Genomic DNA, 12,028 nt, shown 5'->3' with positions numbered 1-12,028 from the left:
GTTTAATGAATAAAACAAATTTCTGACTTGTATACGCCTCAATAGAAGAGATTATTACACCGCCAAACTAGACATGGAGACCAGGGAGTCGCGGGGATAGCAAAGGGGTTTGTAGCTGGGGTAGAATAAAGACTCCCCGAGATTGGACACTTTAAAGAAGTAGACAACAGATCAAACAAAAACCAATGTGAGGGGAGACAGGTAAAGGTGAAAACAGCAAGGGAAAACAAGGCACCAAGCGGGGTTTAAGAAATCAATAATAAAGGGGGACTAAAGCAATAATATAAAATAAAGGGCAGCACAAAATCGGGGATTTAGATAAGGACGCAAGAACCATATATTTAAGGGGGGTAAAAAAGGGAGGCAGGGAGAGAACAAGGTATATGAAATGTTGTGGTCGTCCAGTGGGAGCAATGGGACTTTGCGCAGCTGGTGTTTCCTCATTAAATGAAAAATTGCAAATGGGCGGCATAGAGAAGACGTTAGCACTTGGACGATACAGAAAATTCGGGTGCATATTTGGCCGAAAGAGAGGAACACAAGTTGCCTAGTATAGTTGGTAACGGTCACAACGCTCTTATTTTGATGTGGGACAACAGAAATGTACAATAGCAGAAAAGCCAGTAGAGTAAAATAAGATCTTAAAGAGAAAAGTTTAAAAGAGAAGTTTAAAAAAGTGCAAGCGAAAATAAGACAAAGCCCGCAGCATGCAGGGGAGAATGATCCGGCTCACTGGATATTGAGTTCCCCAGTGGCTCATTCCTCTTGGTTGACTTTGATCCATCTAACACAGAATGGGACAGCCGGGGCAACTGGAAAAAGATTTGAGGGAATCTTTGTCTTTTTTTTTTTTTTTTTTTTTTTTTTTTTTTTTTTTTGTTGATGGTTGTCGACCTCACTCGGATTTAGCTTCTGATGGGATGTTGCTCAAAAATCTCACAGGAATAAGGTGAACAAGCGATATGCGCATCGATTGGTCAAATTCGAGTTGGGATCAACCTTTGAGACCATTAAAAAAAGCCTCCTAGATAGACTCCGGAAATGAAATATAAGTCGACCAATTGCACTGCCAGATGATCCAATTTAAAGAGAACCCATGCACGTGATTCAGACAATCCACACCCATCTCAACGCAACGATGGACACCGCGAGCCACGGAAAGAGTGTCCAGATATCGTTATCCCAGTTACTGAGGCTTAGCTGTTGGGACCCCCGATCGATATTGCCGGGCTGCAAACATAAGAAAGAAATTTACAAGATCCTGCATTTCGATTTCTTATCCTTCTTTGCCAAAAGTGCTGCCCGAGTAGCGGACTCGAACACCTCACGAACTCCATCATTTGTCCGGGCTGAGCATTCCAGGTACTTGTAGGCGCCAATCTTCTTGCGGACCTCCTCACCCTACAAAGATATCAGCACCAGGAGGAACAACATGATCGAAACCACTAAAGGGGGGGGTATTTGGTTTGTTGGCATACCTGTTCTGGGGTGACGGGCTTCTGGGAGGTCTTAGTCAACTCCGCAATGGTTCTGGGGTCGTGGCGGAGATCCTTCTTGCAGCCAACGAGGATAATTGGGTGGCCTTGGCAGAAGTGTAGAACCTCAGAAATCCACTGTAGATCTGGTTAAAACAAATTTACAAATAATGGCCGGCAACATTCTAGGTTTCCTACCTTTTCTTGAACGTTGTCGAGCGAATCAGGGGAATCAATAGCGAAGCAGATAAGAATAACATGTGAATCAGGGTACGAGAGGGGTCTGAGACGGTCGTAATCTTCCTGGCCAGCCGTATCCCAAAGTGCCAGTTCGACATGCTTTCCATCGACCTCAACATCGGCCACGTAGTTCTCAAAAACAGTTGGGACATAGACCTGAAATTGGAGAAATATCAGCTTGGCTATTTGTGGTTTTTGGTGTGCCAGGAATTATAATTATATAAATTCATCACATGGCCCAGAGAGGTTACTACGAGTCAAAGGGTAAATAGGGTGCAATGAAAGTATGTACCTCAGGGAAGGTTCCCTTGGAGAAAACACTGTATAAAAAAGATGTCAGATATTAGTATTGCAAACACTTAGCGGACGACAAGACACAAGTGTGAAACAGCACACTTACATCAACAGACAAGTCTTCCCACATGCACCATCCCCAACAATGACAAGTTTACGGCGGATCTCAGCCATTTTCAATAGCAAACTAGAGACAGATCAGTCATCAAGCATAAACAAGAGCAACAAGCCAACCAGTGGCAACTGTGAAGGCAACCAGTGGCAACGGTAAAGGCAGTAGCAGCCTCAGAAACCGTAGCAAGAGTTATATGAGAACAGCAGTAGTCTATTGACGGAGGTTGATACGGTTGCGTACTGCTACTGGTCCTGGTGTCGGTGGTGTTGGAGTCGGTGCCGTTGTTTGGGCGTGGGTAGGAGAATGAAAAACAACATACCTCTGAAGATGGAGTGGATGAGGCAAGCAGGCAACCTCAACCAAAAGGAGGAAGAAAGGAGATAAGCAGGCGAGAAGCCAGAGACAAGCACAGGAGCAAAAGGAATCGCCGCTTTGAGGGGTGGAGAGATGGGGGACGAAAAATGGACGATGGGCAACGGCAGAGCGAGATGCGTGGAGAAGTGGTATGGATGATGAGGATGGGGACGAGGTTGGAGGTTGGAGGAGACGAGCGCAGGCGGAAGGAAGCACAGGAGGTTTAAGAGCCTTAGCCTCGTTTGGCGGCTTGGTCCAGGGCTTGGCGCTACTCGGCTGGTTGACGCCTGGCTGAGTCAGCCGGTTGAATAATATTAGGCCACTAGGGCAAAAGAGCTCAATCACCACCAGCGCCGTGGTGATAGAGGGTACGAATCACCCAATCCAACCCTCCCTCGGACCCACTCTACCATCCGGCCAGCTGGGGGAACCTGGCTCTTCCTAAGTTCCACTACCCTACTGCCATTGGTCCTTGGTGGCCTGGGGTCTTCCTGGGTGCCTAACCACCAATCTCCTCCACCTTGGTAAGAGAATGTGCATTAGTAAGGGATATTCTTCTGGCCTTGGTCTGATTCGAACCTGTGATAGCATGTTGGCACACCCTGTAGCAGTCGCGCTTACACGGGCTCATAACCTATTAGGCCACTAGGGCAAAAGAGCCTCAATCACCACCAGTGCTGTGGTGGTATAGAGGGTACGAATCACCCAATCCAATCCCCCCAACAAATAATAAGTTACCCGTAACCAGGGTATTGACTTCGAAGTTAGAGGTATTATTGCGCGATGGAGGACAACGCTCTCAGCTCTTCCCATGCTACCGGACATTTGTGATGCTTTTACAGTACACCATATTATCAGCGGGCTCCTACCGATGTTTGTTGGGTGCACATGTGAATGCTTTGCGAGAGAATTTTTGCCCCCCTTCAGTTGGGGACATCACCCATAATGCAGAGGCCCCAGCAATCAGAAAAGGACATGATAGATCTAATAATCACTTGGATTTATTATTAACGCAAAGCACTCAATCATTCCATCAATCCACCAGTCCTAAATGCAGCGCCGAAACATGAGTCCTCGAATTGGTTGCCTTGTCTGATAAATAAATGTTGGTGATTGACATGGCACCGGCATCTGCCCAGACAAAACCCCCGTAGGGAGAACAGAACGGATAAAAAGCAACAAGCAAAGAAGACAGATGCTTGCATTTTCTGCTCGCTAGTGTCTGTCCTGTGATAATGGCTGACAGCGATTTAGGCATCCCGTCTTGTGGTGTACCCACCACCGCCAATTCAAAGTCAACCACTTGCCATCCAGTTGCAAGTTCTTGCATCAAGCTTTGCAGAATGATGCTGAAAGCCGCAGATTGCACCCTTTCCTAGCTCCGCTGATTCTAGCTCCGCTGATTCCTGCCAAACTTTTTGGTTTTGAGCTCTACTTGTCTACATCGCATAACCGCCTTGAACTTCCTGCTCCAAGCATTTCATGTGTCAAGAGTAGGCTCTGGGATATCTGTACAAGCTACCATACTAAGGTTTTCGCTTTATGTAGAGTAACCATTACCATTAATTCGATCGCTCATATATCTCCCGAAAGTGTTGACAACCCATCACAGCTTCAGACTTCTAGCCATTAAATGCAGTGATGATTCTTGCAGCCGCATAAAATCGCCAAAGGCTTCTCACGTCTCGAGTTGCATTCTTCCCTAGAATTGACAGCCAACTGTTTCCCCGAGCAATGAACCTAGTGCTGAGCTTGACAAGGACATGGGGGAACACGCAACTAACAAGATGGTCAACTGTGGCGGTGCAACCTCGATGATCCCGTAATACGCCGTTGTGTCATTGTCCGCGGAAGAGGTCTTGGAAGTGCGTTCATTAATAGGCCAATACTCTTCTCTCCTGGTCCGCCTTGAATGCCTCGCCATGTCCGCTCAATCGACAGTCCAATTATTCATAATAATCCAATTTATAGTTGGTCAGTATCGTTACAAGCCTCAACACGGCAAGGCAGACTTGAACTTTTGGACCGACACAGCCACAGATACACGCGCCACACCCCGGACATGAAACTCAAGGTGGGGCCCGATATTCTGCGAGCATCCCCAAGCAAGCAATTTTCCCATGATTGATTTCCAAGATATCACATTTGAGACAGCTCTAAGTGGATCTTGATTGCTCCACCCCAAAGCTTTTTAATCCCCCGAACTTCGACTTCAATTTTTATAGGCCCATGATGGATCTTTCGCGCTTGTGGTGTCGTCTCCCCGTCAATAATCGTGCAAGGTACTTTGGGCCCCAGGTGTATTGTCAATTAACAATCCGCCAACCATGAGCCGCTCACCCTGAATCTTGGAGATAAGAGAATCTCAAGGAGGTTAGTTTCTCCGTGACAGGAAATGATGTCCCCTAATACGGCCGTGTCACCCTACCACCGTCATTCCCTGTCTCAGATCTTTCTCTGCCATTCGCCGACAACCAGTCATATCAAATCTGTCTACAATATTATTAAAGGGGTTACTACCTTCCGAGATCTTGAACCCAAAAGCGGCTTGGCCACCACTGACTCATATCACGCTCCAGGAGCGGCGTAGTTGGCACTCTACCCATGACTGTCAAGAAATCCTCCAGGGCATTGGAAACCAGTAAGGTACAGCACATGGCTGCTCAGGAAGCCACGGGTGTTGTTTTGGTAGTTGTGGATTGCTGATGCACAGGCCTGTACTGTGTATGTTGGCTTACGAAGTCCCTTATCTTGCTACTAATTTATGATTCCAATTCAATCACAAGCTCCTTGCTATGGCATTCAAATGCGTGGTAAAAGTTGCTGCAAAGCAGCTGGAAAACATGATGCCTGGGATAGTTGAATGGTTTTCAACTGAGCTGGATTGAATTAGAAGCTGGATGAGAGAAAGCTCATACACCAGTACACGTACTAGTAGTAGTAGATAAGGAGTTCAATGTCAAGGTGTACGCAGCGTATGACTTCCAGTGAAGCAAGGGTACTCAACGTACAGTAGCTAACGAGATCGCCAAGACCCTTTTGCTTATGTAATTCAATTCAAATTCCATCGAGAAACCAATACGAAGGAAAAAACCAGCCGAGCACTCTCGACCAGCACTCGGCCCTGACGCGCGAATAGTTGCCATTGTCTTTTACAACGATGCAGAAAGTCATCAGACGAGCAACCCTTGCCGCAAATCAGGCTAAACGGAAAGCAAGAATCCAAGCACAGCGAGACAGGCGCGACGAAATCAGAAAATATTTCCAAGAGCGACAACGCTACCAACGGAGTATTCTCGACCAGGTCCATGCAGAGCGAAAATCCCGACGGGAGGACTGGCTAAAGGGCCCGTTGGCACCCAAGCGAGATGTTGCGGATCTTGATGGGGCATATGGCACCCTCCCACCGGAGCGCATTCGGCCTCCAGCTCTCCCGCGGGAGGATAGGGTTAAGTTTGTCAATTTCGCCCCGGGGGATCGGGTGGTTATATTAAAGGGCAGGGAACGGGGGAAGATTGGGAAGATCTACGGCGTGAATGCTGAATCTGGGACAGTCAGCGTCGGCGGGGTTAACAGCGTGAGTTAATAAACTCTAGCCAGGCGAGCGGCCTTCGGGTCCGGAAGTGGGAAATGAAAGAAAATGTATATGCTTAATGACCTAAAAAAATCAATAACAGGTTGACGTACGCTATCCCGATTTTATTTTGGCAGGAGAATCCGACAAACGTCCATTCCGGCCAATCTCCCTCCCCTTCCGTTTCGAAGACGTCCGGCTGGTCGTCCCACTCCACAATTCGGAAACGGGCAAAGTGGAAGACGTTGTGGTTAAGCACATGTATGGCGGAGAACCTTACATAGACCATCCATACGGCGTTGAAACGCCCAAACACACTCGATACATCTCAGACCTTGATGTAGAAATCCCCTGGCCCGAGCCAACTGCTCCAGACCAAGCCGACGAAGCGGTCGATACCCTACGAATAGACGTAGAGGATCGAACACATATACCATCCGTCAATGCTTACCCATTCCCTGTCACCATCATTGATGAACTGAGGAATAAGTTCTCGAAATTCCGCAGCCGGCACGATCCTGAGTGGGTTGCGCAAAAGGAGGAGGAGGATAGGAAAATGGAGGAACGCCGGAACAGGGTCTGGGTCACGCCAAAGACAGAATTCATGGCCCAGAAGGTCCAGAAAAGGTTAATGGAAAGGGAACAGCAGAAGGATGAAAATGGGAACTATATTATTCCGCAACATACCGCTTCATATATAGAACAGTTCCTTGCGAAGAAGCAGTATCAGAACCAGCTTGCATCGAAGTTGTCTTCATAGGGTGCTGCGGAGTCCCCCGATTTTATAGAATTTTTAGGCACCTAGCTGGTGGGGAGCTTGAAGGCGTTTTCTCAAGGTGAAGGTCGCCGCTATTGATTTGGATGCGGCTGTTTTGACAAGCGACTCTCTTGTATGATATTATAGAAATAAAATTAGTCCACTTACCTGTTTATTGAGGATTTTGATTGGCTTTTTACATATGGAAACTTCCGTTGGGTACATGGTCATTTTTCTATGGGAAATAAGCTGATCCTTCACATATCGTGAGAGTATTATAGCATGTTAAACAATATATATTTTTTGGCGTAGATATAAACAACCCTCCCATACAAATTCATATTTCCTTTAGATAGTAAAGAAAAATACACAATTAGTGTCATATTAACCCTATATATAAGATCTTTAAATTCTGAATAATACTACTAAGAAAACCATCCGTGGTATTCTCCATTATCTAACCCTGGCTGTGCTCTCGTTCCGTCCTCTTGATTTTTGACTCTCAGGTTTCCGGCAGTCCCTTGTTGCATCCAAAAACTCAACAAACCTGTGAGCCCCAGAGGTCAGAACCACAATCACCCACTCGCCTCGTTTCCCGAAAATACAAGTCACACACAGCACCGACATGTCTCCGGATACTGTCAATAACGCTGTTATCGACAAGGCCTTTGAGGATAACGCACCGCTCCGAAAACGCGTCTATTCCGCTATTGGTAATTTCATCTCTCCCGTTCATGCAAATTAACACACCAATCGAGGAGCAGAAAGAAGAAAAAGAGATTGAAAGGAAAATAAAAACATTTCATCCTATTTTTTTTTTTTTTTTTTTTTTAGATCAAAGCACTTCTTTACCGGTCACTGCGTCACCCTTCTTTCCTCACTATACAACAAGCTAATGCCATCAAAAACAAACTGCAGCCTCCACCCCTGAGTATACCAGCCTTTTCGAAGACATCGCAAAATACGCCACCACCCTCCGCAGCGGATTGGGCAGAGATGCGTCGTCTGCATGCTCCCAAGTACGAGTTGCTGCTACGGGGGAAGGCCCGGCAGCAAAGAAACGCAAACTCATCAATGGAAGCGAAGGGGCGGTAGCGGGAACGGGAGCTGGTTCTGCAAACGATGCCGCACTGTTGGCGGGCCTAACGGCTGATGCTGAGCTACAATTCTACGTTCAGGACCTGTCGTTTGCAATTCCGCAGCGCAAGAAGTTGCGGCTGGAATTGACGCGGCTAGTGTCCTCTGCTGCTGGAGCAAGGGAGGGGTATCTGAGGGCGAGGAACCAGGCGTCGAATGAGGTGGAGTTTGGGATTCCGATGTCGAGGATTCGTGAGTTCTTTTATTTTATTCTATTTTATTTTTCATATACTCTTCTCTTTATCTCTCTGTCGATCTCTCTCTCTCTCCCCCTTTTTTGGGGTGGGGTTACTGCTATGAGATTGATTTCTGACCAAAAATTTTGTCTAGAGCATATCTTATGCCTACCTGTCCCTGAGAAAACGCAACGGCAGTTTAATTTCTGTATCATCCCGGAACACGGAGACGGCATCTCGCCCGTCCCCGATCATCAACTTGCATTCGAGCCGATTGTGTGGACGATTCCTGATGGCCCTCCAAGGACTGCATACCTAGGCTCAGGCACACCCGCTCTGGAGAGTGCAAATCTTGCGGAGACCTACGAAAGCTATCTAAAGCGAATGCTCGATGATAATTTAAGGCATACGAAAGTCATTTGTCCAAGCGAGAAGGAATTTGTGAGCCCGACTCCTGAAGCTCATCGGAAGGGGGACAAGGCGTATCATGTCAAAGCGTTCCGGGGGAGCAAGGAAGGTGGGCGTTACATATATCACCCAAAAAACCGCCGCGCTTTGAAAAAGCAAAACGTCATCTTGGCAATGCTAACTAATAATTGTATCCCGACAGGATTCCTCTTCTTCCTCTCCACGGGCATCTTCTTCGGTTTCAAAAAGCCCCTCGTCTTCTTTGCTCTCGAAAACATCGACACCATATCCTATACCTCCGTCCTCCAGCGCACGTTCAACCTAAACATCACTGCTCGTTCGCCCGCAAAGCCAGACGAGGTGCAGGAATTCGAGCTGTCCATGATCGACCAGTCGAATCACCCTGGTATTGACGCTTATATCAAAAAGCACGGCTTGCAGGATGCCAGTCTGGCTGAAGCGCGTCGGGCCAAGAGACTTAACATCAACGGCGTGAAGGGCGGGGATGGAGGTACTGATAGTGCTGCAAATCATGCGGGTGAGAGCGAGGAGGAGGAATCTGAATTGGTGAAGGCGCAGAGAGAGCTGGAGGATCGAGAGGATGAAGAAGAGGAGGATTATGATCCTGGTAGCGAGGGGGATAGTGACGGGAGCGGGTCTAGTAGTGAAGAGGAAGATCAGGATGGTGATGGGCAGGAAGATTATGATGGGGAGGGGAAAGATCTTGTCAAAGAGGAGTTGGGGAGTGAGGCTGAGGAGATTGGGGAGTAGCGTGTGGAACAAGGAGCAGGTTGTGGAGTCTTCATCTGTTAAGGTTTTTTGCCTATGGAATAGCTATTTTTGATGCAGGGAGTGCGTAGTTGACGCCTGTTTATTTTGGTTTTCCTGTTGATTTCCCAGATCGTGGCATACATCTTGCGAACCAGTCAGTTTTTCCCCATTTCCATCAACACCGTTTATCTTCTATTCCGGCAAATAACGGGGAGACGGGGAGAAGGAATTATTTCTGTAATTATGGCTATGATGCAGCTACTAACGTATGATTAGAGATGATGTATGATATCATTTTCCTTCGCGGAAGGAATCTTGAACACCTTAATCCTTGTACTCTTTTCCGTTCATCCCTTTTGCATATATATAGATATACATACATACATAGATCGCCAAAGCCGCAATATCAACAAACTTACAACGGATGAAGCTTTCGAATCATCCCTAGATATCTGACTCTTCAAAATTCTACGCATATACTCAATGAAGCCCCAAAGTACTCCGTATATATCTTGAGTTGGTTACTCTGCCACCGCGAACCTTGGAAACACTGGGAAACATATCACATGTCTTAGAAAAGAATTGTCAAAAATACCCGGTTTCAAGGGTAGCAGCGGATATTATACTTCTTCTGTTCCAGGAACCAGCCCCTGATCACTAAAGTTAATAATGATAATAATATAACGTAGCTAGGAAAATAAAATGGAAGAGCGGGTTTGGTGGATATTTTATCTTTTATATAACTAGTTACTTCTGCGGTTTTACCTATCCAGGCCTGAAAACGAAAAAAACAAAAGGAGCAGCTACTAGTTGGCTCCCCCTTTGTGAGTAATTTATGTGGCGCCCGTGAGCGTGATCATTGCTTGAGCGTTTACCAGCGAAGCATTCACCTGGGTTGTTTTGGTACAATGTCATAATTGCATTCCATTCCTTTCTCCTTGTGGGGGACCAGGGTTTTCAAATTGTAGTTAAACGGAATGAGAAGAGAGGTCTTCATCACTTCATCTGCGGCCCAATCACCAAACAGATCTCCGTATCCAGGTACGGATACGACTTCTTAGGGTTAAGACATTAACGGCGAGAGTTTCAGGGCGAGACCCGGTCCAGTCGTCGTATTGGTATTCCTCATCGATTGTCTGATCAGCTGAGGCCCATCACAAATGCCCCCGAGACAGTTGATAGATACATCAGCCAGCACAGCAGAGCTGCAGTCAAATCCATTATTCGAGTGAGGGTCCAATCTTCACCAATCAAGGCCCGGAAACTGGATTTTGTCTCCGAGGGAATATGGTTTGACGTTGCTTTCCTGCTTTCTGGTCCAACCATTCGTTAGCTATGTATGTACCGTACCTCGGCAGTACATGGAATCCTGTATGGTCCTCAGGTTATATCAATGATGACGTGATTGAGTGATTGGCAGGACAAAAGTCAGTTGTTTTCAGGGAAGGAATAAGGATAACTAGCAAGTTGAAAATGAGCAAGCGAACAGCGAGCTACGAGGTGTCGTGCGCCCGGCGCTGGTCGCAGCGTCTGAGGCCAATGATGCCAGCTATTCGCCAGTGACAGATGAGAGAGGCCCCGAGCATGCAGGACGAGCCTCCGTGCGTCCCTAGGTGGAGGTAACAATGCGTAATTTGACGTCCTGTACGGTAACTGAGCCACACGCCAAGAGCAGATGCGACCAACCACAGACGTGGCAGGCCTGCCACTAATACCGGCTTCCGTCCGCGCTGCGGGCTTGCTGTACCATCTTGATACCGCTAGCCCTGTTCTGGCCACAGCGCAGCGCCAAGGTTTACTCACCAAACGCCCTTTCACCTGCTCCAAGCCTCGACTTCTCTCCTCGTCTCCGTTCCTGTCCTGTCTCTCCTCCTCCTCCTATCCACCTCCCCTCGCGTTCCCGAGACTCGACTCTCAGCAAAAGTGCGTTCCATCGCACTTCCTGCACTTGCTGACTTCCCCGTTGACGTCCTGCGGTCCCTTACGTTTCTCTCTCTCTCCTTCATTCACCCTTCCCACCCTAACCTCCCTCCTAGTGCTAGGAATAAAGACGATTCTCCCAGATAGACAACCCACGCCCTTCTTTCCTTTCCCCCCGCCGTACTACACGATAAACGGGCATAGAACAACAACGCCCTCAGCGCAATCTGTATTCATTTGCTTTCATTTACCCAACTTTCCCGGACTGTTGTTGGATTTGATCGAGTAGAAGCGCCCCACACCTTAACGGCCCCCAGACCTGGTTTTACTTCAGTCCTGCGCTACACTACCCCTACCGCTGCCCCTACGAAGGCCTATTGTTGACGAGACTATGTAAGTGATCTTTTAACCTCTAGGATATTTCTCTCATTGCCAATGTCATGGGGTGCCTGCTTTTGCCGAATTTTGTCCAATTTCATTTTTTGGGCTCCTGACCTGGACTAACGCCTGCTAAATCTTCTCCAGCACCTATGCCAAGCCCGTCACGGTTTAGCGCCCATTGACGTCCACCTCTCCGCAAGCCGTCTTCTCAACCCCCAACCCAACCTCTCCCACCGCCATATTGTCTTCCCACACAAGACCTTCTTCACTTGTGTGCCGGGACCTTTTCGGTCATCATAGCAGTTCGTGATGACCTCTTCGTCAAATGTCGTCGGTGTTCACTACCGCGTGGGCAAAAAAATCGGCGAGGGCTCATTTGGTGTGATATTTGAAGGCACCAACCTATTGAACAGCCAGCAGGTCGCT

At 47.5% G+C, this 12,028-nt stretch overlaps 4 protein-coding genes across 4 annotated transcripts in view; 3 read left to right on the top strand and 1 right to left on the bottom strand.

Moving 5' to 3' along the window:
• Positions 1-1,251: 1,251 nt before the first annotated feature.
• Positions 1,252-2,183, bottom strand: HCAG_05560 (hypothetical protein; the record flags this gene model as incomplete). The annotated part of the gene is made up of 5 exons (XM_001540043.1): positions 1,252-1,401; positions 1,479-1,613; positions 1,674-1,871; positions 2,008-2,035; positions 2,116-2,183. 5 exons carry the CDS (start codon positions 2,181-2,183, stop codon positions 1,252-1,254), a joined length of 579 nt encoding a protein of 192 aa, XP_001540093.1.
• Positions 2,184-5,638: 3,455 nt separating this feature from the next.
• HCAG_05559 (predicted protein) lies at positions 5,639-6,812 on the top strand (the record flags this gene model as incomplete). Its single annotated transcript, XM_001540042.1, has 2 exons — positions 5,639-6,055; positions 6,156-6,812. The coding sequence occupies 2 exons, from the start codon at positions 5,639-5,641 to the stop codon at positions 6,810-6,812; spliced, it is 1,074 nt and encodes a 357-aa protein (XP_001540092.1).
• Positions 6,813-7,434: 622 nt separating this feature from the next.
• Positions 7,435-9,729, top strand: HCAG_05558 (conserved hypothetical protein; the record flags this gene model as incomplete). Its single annotated transcript, XM_001540041.1, has 6 exons — positions 7,435-7,522; positions 7,728-8,138; positions 8,277-8,639; positions 8,733-9,275; positions 9,578-9,584; positions 9,690-9,729. 6 exons carry the CDS (start codon positions 7,435-7,437, stop codon positions 9,727-9,729), a joined length of 1,452 nt encoding a protein of 483 aa, XP_001540091.1.
• Positions 9,730-11,911: 2,182 nt separating this feature from the next.
• HCAG_05557 (casein kinase I) overlaps positions 11,912-12,028 on the top strand; it is a gene marked incomplete at both ends in the record, with an annotated part of 1,747 nt that continues 1,630 nt past the window's right edge. Inside the window, one exon of the mRNA XM_001540040.1 lies at positions 11,912-11,981. Coding sequence (XP_001540090.1) covers positions 11,912-11,981 — 70 coding nt within the window. The remainder of the gene's footprint in view (positions 11,982-12,028) is intronic.

The sequence above is a fragment of the Histoplasma capsulatum genome, genomic scaffold, assembly GCF_000149585.1.
Source record: "Histoplasma capsulatum NAm1 scaffold_5 genomic scaffold, whole genome shotgun sequence".
In the NCBI taxonomy this organism is placed as follows: domain Eukaryota; kingdom Fungi; phylum Ascomycota; class Eurotiomycetes; order Onygenales; family Ajellomycetaceae; genus Histoplasma; species Histoplasma mississippiense.
The sequence above is the reverse complement of the archived record's forward strand: the minus strand, read 5'-3'. Positions and strand labels throughout refer to the sequence as shown.